The sequence below is a fragment of the Corythoichthys intestinalis genome, chromosome 11 (assembly GCF_030265065.1).
Source record: "Corythoichthys intestinalis isolate RoL2023-P3 chromosome 11, ASM3026506v1, whole genome shotgun sequence".
NCBI lineage: Eukaryota > Metazoa > Chordata > Actinopteri > Syngnathiformes > Syngnathidae > Corythoichthys > Corythoichthys intestinalis.
The window spans coordinates 56,807,212-56,819,730 of NC_080405.1; the positions used below are offsets into that span (position 1 = coordinate 56,807,212).

Sequence of the window (12,519 nt, forward strand, 5' to 3'; positions counted from 1 at the left end):
TAAATGAAGATATTACTACCAAATTATTTGTAATTGCAATCATTTTCTGGGTGAAATTGAGCATTATCTGACATAATTGCATGGGGGGGGGGGGCAATATTTTTGGCCAGCACTGTAGTCCAAAAATGTCTATCTCTGTTGTTATCTGGCACCCACTCATCATCACTTTTGTCACGACAGTCATCGTCTCTGAAGCTGGATGGAATTTCCTGCCTTATTTTTTGCTGCTTTTCAAGATAAAATGCACGATGAAGCAATGCAAACTTGATTACCCAGATTTTAAATCGAAGACGTTTAAAGTAGTGCTGTCAAAATGATCGCGTTAACGGGCGGTAATTAATTTTTTAAATTAATCACGTTAAAATATTTGACGCAATTAACACACATGCCCAGGGCCGGCCCAGGCCATTTGGGGGCCCTAAGCAAAATAATGCAAAGGGGCCCATATTTTTGGCCCACCATTTCGTCACAGTGTACTGAGAAACCCATACATGCAATCCAAGCCATACATCCATATTTTGTATATTAATCAGATTTTGTTGCACTGCATACTTCAAACTTCTCACCCCAAATGATTGTCAGTACTTACAGTAGATAGCGCCAAACCTTTTTCTAAAAGAGGAAAGAAAGAAGGAAAAACTTTTATTTTTTTTTAAGCTTGTACTCAAGTATCAAAGCTCACAAAAATCAAATAAAGCAAACTGTAGTACATAAAATAGAATATAAATTAAACAATTGCCAGATTGGGGGCCCCCTAGTGGTCAGGGGCCCTAAGTAGCTGCATAGTCTGCATATAGGCTGGGCCAGCCCTGCACATGCCCCGCTCAAACAGATTATAATGACAGCACAGTGCAATGCCAACTTGTTACTTGTGGTTTTTTTGGAGTTTTGTCGCCCTCTGCTGGCGCTTGGGTGCAACTGATTTTATGGGCTTAAGCACCCATGAGCATTATGTAATTATTGACATCAACAATGGCGGGCTACTAGTTTATTTTTTGATTGAAAATTTTACAAATTTTATTAAAACGAAAACATCAAGAGGGGTTTTAATATAACATTTCTATAACTTGTACTAACATTTATCTTTTAAGAACTACAAATCTTTCTATCCATGGATCGCTTTAACAGAATATTAACCCTTAAATACCTGCAACATGAAGCAATTATCAGAGAATCCCAAAATTTTAAAAATAAGGTCCTAATGAAACCTTTTTTTCAAATTTGTAAAAAGAAAAGTCAAAATGAATATGTGTTATAAGCGCTCTGATATCTATAACACTTGCTAAATCTTTCTTTTTTTTTCTCTTGGAACCTGCAGATGCATGTGTTGACTTGCATCCAGCTTTTTTTTTTTCAAAAAGAAATGTCAAAATTCTGAATTAGTCTCAAAATCATGCAATTTTAGGTGTATCAAATGTGATACATTTGGCAATAAAGGGTAATATTAATGCCAACTTGTTGATCTGTTGTTATAATAAACAAATACAGTACTTATGTACCGTATGTTGAATGTATACAGAGGCGTAGCAAGGGTCCCCGGGGGCCCCAAGCAACATTGGGCCCTTCTAGCGTGTGCAAGTAAGAGGGACAGTTGGATTTAGAGCAATAGCATATTTAATCAAAGTCTAATAACGCCTCGCTCTCATACAGCGCAGTTTAGGACACTCAAAGTGCCCCCTCCCCATTCACTCCACAGTCAGTGGATGTACGCTTCTATTGTAACCACAGCTGCCCTGGGGGAGACTGACACCTTCTGAGAAAATTCCCAAAAGAAAATGTATATATAAAGTTTTATTGTAAAAGGCACATCAGAAAATGTACAAATGAAATCCAGTATCAGCAACAAACAAAAAGATCAATAACATGAATAATAACTAAAACATTTTCTCTATATTCAGTGCAAAAGTGGAGCCCAGCTTTTTTCTAAGGTGTCGACAAAAAGTGCAGTATAATGCAATTAAAAATAAAATCCAATCTAAAAGCTAAATAACCAAATAACAAAAATATTAAAGAAAAAAAGTGCATTACATTACATTCCTTACATTCGTTCATGGACGCACACATTTTAACAGGTCGCTGTCCTCTGCTCGAAATGCACACCTTATGCCTATTCTCGCTCCCAGAATAAGCAGTGCTTGTGACGTAGGACAATAACAGGACTGGTTGCTATGGGAACGTACGCATACCCAAGGAACCTTGCTAAAAGGAGAATTAAAATTGCTAATAAAATCGTTTAGGATTATTTTAGATGCATACAGTATATGTTATATTTTTCTTCTAGAGTATTGGAGGAGGAATACGCTAGACCCATTAATAGACTTTTTGGGAAAAATCACCATTTCTTTAAGTGGTCACATGAATAATGAGGTGGCCTGTGAAAATCAACTTAAAATAACTTGGCAAGGACTTTCCAGAGAGATCTTGGGAGAACTGAGACACTCTTCAAACAATCATGTGATATTAATATCTGATTGGACTTTCTTAAACATGTATAATCTACATGACATGGTTCGTTATGAGAGGGATCGATAGCTGAATCATTAGATAATCTGCCAAATGATTCCATGATATTGAAACACTCCCTACATTTGTCGCCACGACAGTGCAGTAAAGCTGCGTGTGCTAAATCTGTTGGCCCTCTCGGGGCCCCTGCTGGCTGGGGGCCCTTGGTAATTGCCTGGTTTGCCTAATGGGACGCGACGCCTCTGAATGTATATATCCATCTTGTGTCTTATCTTTCCATTCCAACAATAATTAACAGAAAAATATGGCATATTTTATAGATGGTTTGAATTGCGATTAATTACGCTTAATTAATTTTTAAGCTGTAATTAACTCGATTAAAATTTTCAATCGTTTGACAGCCCTAATTTAAAGACTTTTTAAGGAACCTTGTAATACTACACATCCCACAACCGACTGCGATTGACGCCTGCTCCTCTATGACGACGTGATGCCATGAGTCACCCAATGGTCGCATTGAATATTATGATTGACGCACAGGTCACAGGCTCCCATTGGTTTCTATGCGGTTTCCAGGAAGTGAACGCCACCACTTGGAACCGCCTCCTACATGTGAGCCCAGTCGGCGGCACCACGCGAGGCGTGCGGAGGAGAGAAACCGGCAGGAAAGGCAACGTCATCCCTCGGACCACCGACGCGACGTAGACTAGAAAACAGCGAGCGGAGCGGCGTTGTCCGAGGCAGGTACGGTTCTCGTTTTTGTTTCTATTCATGTCATCGCTAGCACAGTAGTTGTCGAGCAGAACGAAGGAAAGTAGGTCGAATTAGGTAAGAATCGGGTGGACTTTAGGGCCTGGCAGACCGGAGGCCTGTTAGCTCTCCGCGCACTTTATTGAGAGAGACAGCCGGAGGAGAAGCTCTCCTCTTCGGTCAGTCCTAACACGGGCCTCCGGACAATTTATTTAGCGAGGTACGCGTAGTTGAACGACCGTCAGGCTTTGTTGTTGTTCCCGCCACCGCCGCTTTCTCGTATTAATGCTCCTTTCCCGGCATTTTAGGTGCTGAACAACCACAGCAGAAAGATGGCGGACGACCCCAGCGCGGCGGACAGGAACGTGGAGATATGGAAAATCAAGAAGCTGATCAAAAGTTTGGAGGCCGCCCGTGGGTAAGGACGCGGTGTTGCGTGTTTGCCCTTGTCGTGGCGGCGACTTCACTTAATAGAGCCGTTTAGCGGCTGAAATCATCGTACCGTGTCCCGGTTCGCAACAGCTGGACATCAAGCTACCGAGGGCCGACTTTGGGAGTGGTTAGCTTAGCACTGCTAGCTTTTCCGTCGCCGCTTGTGCGAAAGGGGTCGTCGTCGCCGTTTAGCCTATTTGTAAATAATGTTTAAAAATTGAAAGTTTGTGCTCAATGGACTTAGTTGAATTCCACGTTTTCACGCGCGAGTGGGAAAAATATAATAGAACGCTGAAGACATCCGTTATAAACGTCATTTCTGGATGGAGGCCGCCATGGTTATCTTCAGTAAGAGAGCTCGTTTATGAAAACGGGAGCTCGGTCGAGGTATTTGTCACCCGAGTGACTTCAATGGAATTCGTGAAATAGCATTGACGTCAGTGTCATTGTTTCATGGTGGTCAATGATTTCGCAATTGAGGATACTTTTGGTTAAAAGTGATTGTTTGCACTCGCCCCACACCCACCAACTGTTGCCAGCTTGTTGCTACCTGCCAGACTGCCGTCGAGTGCTGTGTCAGCCAGCTTGTGTGGTCAGTGAATGAGGAGGATGTCAAAGGGGACTGCTACAACTCAGCCCTGTGTAACTGAAAAGTCCCTCTTCTCTTCCCTTTCTCTAGCGTGCCAACTGTACTTCTTCTGAACCAATGTAATGATCATATTAACTTATTGCCTGACATTGAGAACTGTAGACTTCTAATTAGGCCTGCAGGATAAGGCTGTTCAATTTTGCCTGACATGAAAAATCCTGATTATTTTCTCTCAAACTGGATTTTCTGATCTTGATTACGATTTCTTGCCAAAATAAAAATAATGACACATACTCGAAATTAAAAATTCGTAATGTCTCCTATTTAAAGCAAAACTAGTTAACGTTTCAGCTTTGGTTAATTTTTAGTGACACCGGTGGACAAAAGCGGTAGTGTTTTGCCTTAAAGACGGCGTTTCTCATGAGGACCAGTGCACACCCGCACAGTGTCGTAAAATCATGATCTCCCTGGCGCCTGCAGCTGGATTATACGACATTTCTGTTTTCAGTGGCTGTGTGAAGGATGAATAGTAATAAGGTAATAAATCCAGTTGTGACTAAATAATGGCATATGACGGTTAGCAACCGTGTGACTTAGTGTGGCTGCTGACGAGTTTGGTTAGGAGTTGGAAGGGCGTCACGCCAGCGAGTGTAAGCCAGGCCCATGTTAATTCTTGACTATCCCGGTAGCGCCCCCCCTCCTTCAGACAAAACTTTTTGTTTCTTTTGCTCTGCCATCTCTGCAGAATTTGCACGAAAACGTTAGCCTCGACTTCAGTCTTTATAATGAAAGGCGTAACTGAAGTACACTGCTGGCCAAAAGTATTGGCACCCCTGCAATTCTGTCAGATAATGCTCAATTTCTCCCAGAAAAAGATTGCAGTTACAAATGCTTTGGTAGTAATATCTTCATTTATTTTGCTTGAAATGAAAAAACACAAAAGAGAATGGGAAGAAAAATTACATCATTATCATTTTATACAAAACTCCAACAATGGGCCCGACAAAAGTATTGGCACCCTTTGAAAAATCATGTGATGCTTCTCTAATTTGTGTAATTAACAGTACCTGTTACTTACCTGTGGCAATAACTAAATCACACTTGCAGCCAGTTAAAATGATTAAAGTTGACTCCACCTCTGTCCTGTGTCCTTGTGTGTACCACATTGAGTAAGAAGAAAAGAAAGACCAAAGAATTGTAAATGGTGTTATACTTGTATAGCGCTTTTCCACCTTTCAAGGTGCTCAAAGCGCTTTACACTACATTGCCATCTACCTACTGGTGACGCAGCACCAGGAGCAATGTGGGGTTCAGTATCTTGCTCATGAACTGTCTGAGGACTTGAGAAACAAAATTGTGAGGAAGCATGAGCAATCTCAAGGCTACAATTTCATCTCCAAAGACCTGAATGTTCCCGTGTCTAAGTGCGCAGTGTCATCAATAAGTGGAAAGCCCGTGGCACTGTGGCTAACCCTCCCAAGATGTGGATGGGGGAAAAAATGACAAGAGATTTTAAAAAAAGATTGTGCGGATGGTGGATAAAGAACCTCGACTAACATCCAAACAAGTTCAAGCTGTCCCGCAGTCCGAGGGTACAACAGTGTCAATCCATACTATCCATCGGCATCTGAATGAAAAGGGACTCTATGGTAGGATACCCAGGAAGACGACACATCTGACCCAGAGACATAAAAAAAGCCAGGCTGGAGTTTGCCAAAACTTACCTGAGAAAGCCAGAAACGTTTTGGAAGAATGTTCTCTGGGTAGATGGGACAAAGTAGAGCTTTTTGGGAAAAGGCATCAACATAGAGTTTACAAGGGAAAAAAACAAGAAAAGAACCCGGTCCCCACAGTCAAACATGGCAGAGGTTCCCTGATGTTTTGGGGTTGCTTCGCTACCTCTGGCACTGGACTGCTTGACCGTGTGCATGGCATTATGAAGTCTGGAGACTCTCAACAAATTTTGCAGCATAATGTGTGAGAAAGCTTGATCTCCCTCAGAGGTCATGGGTCTTCCAGCAGGACAGTGACACAAAACACACTTCAAAAAGCACTAGAAAATGGTTTGAGAGATAGCACTGGAGACTTCTAAAGTGGCCAAACCTGAATCTCATAGAACACCTGTGGAGAGATCTGAAAATGGCACCCTTCAAATCTGAGAGACCTGGAGCAGTTGGCCAAAGAATAATTCCAGAAGAGCATTGTAAGAAACTCACAAGCGGATGTTCGCAGTTATTTTGTCCGAAGGTGGTGCTACCAAGTATTAGGCTAAGGGTGCCAATACTTTTGTCCGGCCCATTTTTGGAGTTTTGTGTAAAATGATAATAGTATATTTTTTTTCATTCTCTTTTGTGTTTTTCCATTCCAAGCAAAATAAATGAAGATATTACTACCAATGCATTTGAAATTGCAGACATTTTCTGGGAGAAATTGAGCATTATCTGACAGAATTGCAGGGGTGCCAATACTTTTGGCCCACACTGTACAATGAGGAGAATAAGTATTTGAACACCCTGCGGTTTTGGAAGTCCTCCCACTTAGAAATGATGGGCGGGTTTGAAATTTTCATGGTAGGTACTTGTCCACTGTGAGAGACAAGCTAAAGAAAAAAAAATCCAGAAATCGCACTATAATAAGGGTGTAATGCAGACATGTCCAAAGTCCGGCCCGGGGGCCAAAAGCGGCCCGTGGTCAAATTTCATCCGGCCCCCAGCCTCTGTCATAAAATAAATAACGTCTGGCCCGTACACAGACTTAATTAATTGGTCAGCAGTACCTGCTACCAGCATATGAAGTAGCTTACACACTAAATGCTGCTCCTCACAAAAACAAGCTGGATAGGGGCCCTCAAGGACCGACGTTGGCAACCCCCGTTCTACGTAAAGGACATCAGCCAAGTTCGGCCCCCCACATTTTTACCACACGAAATCTGGCCCCCTTCGCAAAAAGTTTGGACACCCCTGGTGTAACAGTTAGAAGTGCACGATAATTATCGGTCCGATAATAGGAATTATGACATCATCCCAATAAATCCGATAACATATTATCGGCCCTATTAATAATATTTTTGGCACGGTGTCGGATTGGGATTTGTGCGTAATGTATGCAAAGTTTTGTTACTGTTTTTTGTTTTGTTCATTATAGTAATGTTCATTTCATCATGAAAATTCTGGTTCAGTCAAAGGCAAATCTAAGCTGAATCAACCACTAGTATTTTTGACCTACAGGTGTTCAAAAACTCAGGTGAATATACATTGAAAAATTATGTATATGTGATCGGTTATCGTATCGGTATCGGCCTTGAGGAGCAGGAAGATACCGGTATCGGTTTCAAAAAATGGATATCGTGCACCCCTAGTAACGGTACATGTATTTGTATTGAACAGTTTCGGTACGTGGTGCTCGGTTCGGAACGGTGGCGTACCGAACGAGTTTCTGACGTAATGTAACCCTTACTTTTCGAGGCTGTGAGTCGATCTGGTTACAGTTTCTTTGTGTAGATTATATTTACTCCGTCTACTATATTGAGGACCAACATGGTAGGACAGTATAACCCAGAAACTTCAACGGCGCGACAACGTGGCCAGCGTGAGAACGCAGTGAAACGCGGGCGTTAAAGTCAATCCGCCAATGCACACCAGTCGCAGTGCAGCCGGGTGTTAGACGCGTCCCAGAAGCGGCTCAAAACGATGCACGCGAAAAGAACGGCAGACTTTATTATTTGACGCGAGACGGTACCAGTAGCTAGGATCGGGCACACCGGAAGTCACTCATGTAAAAATACGGTGGATCCGGTCAATTTTCAGACTAATATGAAATCGTAACCCACTTTTTGAGTCCATCAGGTCTCTTGAATGGTAGATCGGGGCACAGTTGACTTGTCTTTGTTGATTTACTGCTGTCTTCTCTACTATAATAATAACCAACACAGCCCCGTGTTCAATACAAAACCCTCATACCACGACCAAACAAGTAGGAACTAATATTCACATAGGAACTAAAATTATACAACATAAAATATACAATATAAATGAATGCATCACATTTGTAAAATATATTATCGCATAATAAAATAAATAATAGCCCATTTAAATAAATTGAAACGAGCTAAAACACCTGTAATTAAATAATAAGAATAATACACAGATCCTATTTACACAATTAAATTTATTAATTTCTGTGTGGCGCTTTAACTTGAGAAAATCCACCAATAAAGCTTTTGAAAGCCGTTCATAAGAAAAAAATGATTCATTGAGGCATTACATTTGTAAAATACATGTTAAAATCGTTGTCATTGGGATTGCTTTTCTCTTTAGCCCAGGACTTCTTTTTTCTTCTTTCTTTCAGAAAGAAAGCTGACCAATACTGGGGGTCTGAAAGGCAAATTGGATTACTATCTTTAAATACCCGCTGCTTTTTGAGCAAAATTCTAGCTTTGTATAGGCTAATGTTCCTATTGTTGAAAGGTGTGTAATAAACAACTAGCACATTTAGATTTTGCATTTTTTTTTTCTTACTGTACCGAAAATGAACCGAACCGTGACCTCAAAACCGAGGTACGTACCGAACCGAGATTTTTGCGTACCGTTACACCCCTAATATATATGGGTTTTTAACAATTTATTTGTATTATACTGCTGCAGATAAGTATTTGCACACCTGTCTATTAGCTAGAATTGTGAGACTCAAAGACATGTTAGTTGCCTTTAGAAAGTCCAATGAATACGTGGAGTGGAGGTTTTTGAGTCTTTTTGGCCTGTTTGAGGTGGTTAGCTGCAAATAAACACCTGTCCACCCCATACACCTCAAAGAACTGTCCAGAGACAAAATTGTAGACGTCTACAAGGCTGGACGGGATTACGGGGCAATTGCCAAGCAGCTTGGTGATATAAGATTCACCGCTGGAGAAATTATTGGGAAATGAAAGAAGTCAAACATGACTGTCAATCTCCATTGGACTGGTGCTCCAGCTAACTCGTAGGGTCTCAATGATCCTAAGAATGGTGTGGAATCAGCAGAGAACTACACAGGAGGAGCTGGTCAATGACCTGAAACCATTTCCAAGGTTACTTGTTGGTAATACACTAAGATGTCAGTTTGAAATAATGCATGCCGCGGAAGGTTTCCCTGTTTAAACCAGCGCATGTCCAGGCCCGTTTTAAGTTTGCCAATGACCATTTGGATGATCCAGAGGAGTCATGGGAGATAGTCATATGAGATCATAATGGAACTTTTTGGTCTTAATTCCACTCGTAGTGTTTGGAAGACGAATGATGAGTACAAGAACACCATCTCTACTGTGAAGCGTAGGGGTGGTAGCATTATACTTTGGGAGTATTTTTCTGCATATAGGACAAGACGACTGCACTGTATTAAGGAGAGAGTGACCATGACGTTGTATTGTGAGATTTTTGGGAATAACCTACCTTCTTTGTTAGAGCATTGAAAATGGGTCGTGACTGGGTCTTCCAACATGTCAGTGGCCCGAAGCAGACAGCCGGAATAACCAAGGAGTGGCTTCGCAGAAAGCATAACAGTTCTGCAGGGCCCTAGCCAGTTTCCAGACCTAAACCCAATGGAAAATCTTTGGAAGAAGCTCACACTCCCATGTTTCTTAGAGATAGCCCAGAAACCTGTTTGATCTAGGGATGATCTGTGTGGAGCAGTGGTGCACAATCCATGCTGCAGTCTGTGCAAACCTGGTAAAAAAATACAGAAAACGGTTTACCTCTGTAGTTGTAATCAATGGCTACTGTACCAAATATTAACTTTAATTTTCTCTGCTGTTCAAATACTTATTTGCAGCAGTAAAAGACAAATAAATTGTAAAAAAGAAGAAAAAAAAATCCATTTCACTGTGATTTCTGGATTTTTGTTTTAGATTGTGAGAACTTGCAAAATCGCAGGATGTTCAAATACTTTTCCTCACTGTATATGTCCGCAAAGTACTGTAACCTAATAGTAATGTCCTCTTTTCTTCAGTAATGGCACCAGCATGATCTCCCTCATCATCCCACCTAAGGACCAGATTTCCAGAGTGGCCAAAATGTTAGCGGATGAATTTGGCACAGCTTCCAACATCAAGAGTCGAGTCAACAGACTCTCGGTACTCGGGGCCATCACCTCTGTACAGCAAAGACTAAAGCTGTATAACAAGGGTAGGTAGCGCTCATCAAATAGAAACATAATACTTTCTTTCATTTGAATAAATGATTTGCACACTGCTATCATTTTTTCGTTGACGCTACTTTTTGTGTGAGCATGTTAAATATACACAACATTAGAATTTTTCTCATATCTGAATGAAAACCTAAATGATATTCAGGTTCATTGTAAACAATTACCATATTTTTTTAGCAAATGAAAATATTTTTGCACAGTGTAGATGCCTTAAGCCATGAATTATGTGACTGTTTCGGTGTCAACGTAAGGTTTCATGTTTTAAGGAGTTGTTCCTTAGGTTTGCCCTTCGCAGTTATCAGATCTAATCGCTTGAAAAAATATGGGCGTCGTCATCAACAAACCTCCCTCTGCTTATGTTTATGTCTGAGATAGGATTTACAGTGACTTGGTGTGCTCTGCAAATGGAGCAAGCAGGATAGAGTTACTGTGACATGTTGCCAGTGGTGAGAGCTATGCTATGAGTTTGATGGCCTTAAATTGATGGTAGTTTGGCATGTAATTAGGGCTTCAGCTACGGGTTATTTTACTGAAATTCCATTGAGTAATTGGATAAAACATTTGTTTTAGGTCAGGGGTCAGCAAACCGCGGCTCTAGAGCCACAAGCAGCTCTTTGGCGCTGCCCTAGTGGCTTCCTGGAGCTTTGAAAATGGAAAAAGATGGAGGGATAGAAATATATATTTTTAGTTTTAATATGGTTTCTGTAGGAGGGCAAACATGACAGAAACATCTAGTTTAATTTCTGGACTATTGGGCGCTAGTAATGGGAATTCCGGCTCTTTTTAGAGAGCCGGTACTTTTGGCTCGGCCCTCGAAAAAGAGCCGGCTCTTTCGGCTCCCAAATGGCTCCTCAATTTTTTTGTTGCTTAAATTAATTTACTACCAAAAATAATGTCAAATTATGTGGAAAACGCATTACTAATGTAAAAGAAATACAGGATATCAAGTATTTATTATTTATATGGCATTATTTATATTCTTCTGAACATATTCAACATGGAGTACAACATTGAGTGCTACAAAAAGTAAATTATAAAGTACAAAAACAGACCCATCTCAAAACAAGGTCAACAAAAAGTTCCAGTCTCTGATTGTGTATATTTATAAGCTTTTAACTATTTACAGTAAAACAACATAAGTAAGCTTTGATTACCACACAACAAAATGAATTGGGAATTAAAATTTTTAACATTCATTGGGGCCGTGCTTTTAATTGGCAAAAGCTTTGTCATCTCTCCCACAGCAACTATAAATATTGTGGGAAGCGACGTGGGGAAGAATGACAGGAGTTGATCTTTTTCTTAACACCCAACGCAGAGAAGATATAGCATTTGCAGCCACCACACACAGTCATGGTTGCACCACTTCCCATCATGCATTTGGGCAGAACAGCTAAGTCGCTACTGTATCATTTACTGACAGCTCAACAAATACACGAGATGGCAATATTTAGTCACAATATACAAACTCACATTTATCCTTTAAGAATTACAAGTCTTTCTATCCGTGGGTCCCTTTTGCAGAAAGAATGTTAATAATGTTAATGCCATCTTGTGGATTTATTGTTATAATAAACAAATACAGTACTTATGTACAGTATGTTGAATGTATATATCCATCTTGTCTTATTTTTCCATTCCAACAATAATTTACACAAAAATATGGCCTATTTTAGAGATGGTATGAATTAGGCCTGAACGATATATCGTTTAAACATCGCCATCGCGATGTGCGCATGTGCAATAGTCCCATCGCAAGGACGTGCGATAGTTTTTTAATTTCATTTTTTTTAATCCACAAACGTTTGTTTTGAGGAAGGAGAGGGGAAAAAAGCGCACAGTTTCTCTTTCTCTCCAGCAAGTCATCGGCTCCTCCCCCTCCCCCTGCAACAGCGGAGTGGAGGGAGGAGGGGCCGAACAGCAGAGCGGAGGGAGGAGGGCCCGTTCTCAAAGTGAAAGCAAGCAATCAACACGTTGGAGGAGCAAGGAAGACTGTATCCAAAAGGAGTTTTGGAAGTATTTTGGCAAGAACAAGACTATAAGGGACAAAAAACAGCCCTGTCGACAGTGCCTCGCCATGGTTGCCTCAACAAGAAGTAATCTGT

At 40.9% G+C, this 12,519-nt stretch overlaps 1 protein-coding gene across 3 annotated transcripts in view; it reads left to right on the forward strand.

Annotated features, from left to right (window-relative positions):
* Nucleotides 1–3,055: 3,055 nt before the first annotated feature.
* etf1a (eukaryotic translation termination factor 1a) overlaps nt 3,056–12,519 on the forward strand; it is a 28,795-nt gene continuing 19,331 nt past the window's right edge. The window contains exons 1-3 of one of the 3 annotated variants that reach the window (XM_057849675.1): nt 3,056–3,203; nt 3,522–3,631; nt 10,217–10,392. In XM_057849675.1, coding sequence (XP_057705658.1) covers nt 3,546–3,631; nt 10,217–10,392 — 262 coding nt within the window. In that variant the 5' untranslated portion in view covers nt 3,056–3,203; nt 3,522–3,545. Of the gene's footprint in view, nt 3,208–3,273; nt 3,434–3,521; nt 3,632–10,216; nt 10,393–12,519 lie in introns of those variants that run through there. The other 2 variants (XM_057849674.1, XM_057849676.1) reach the window with 2 other exon arrangements.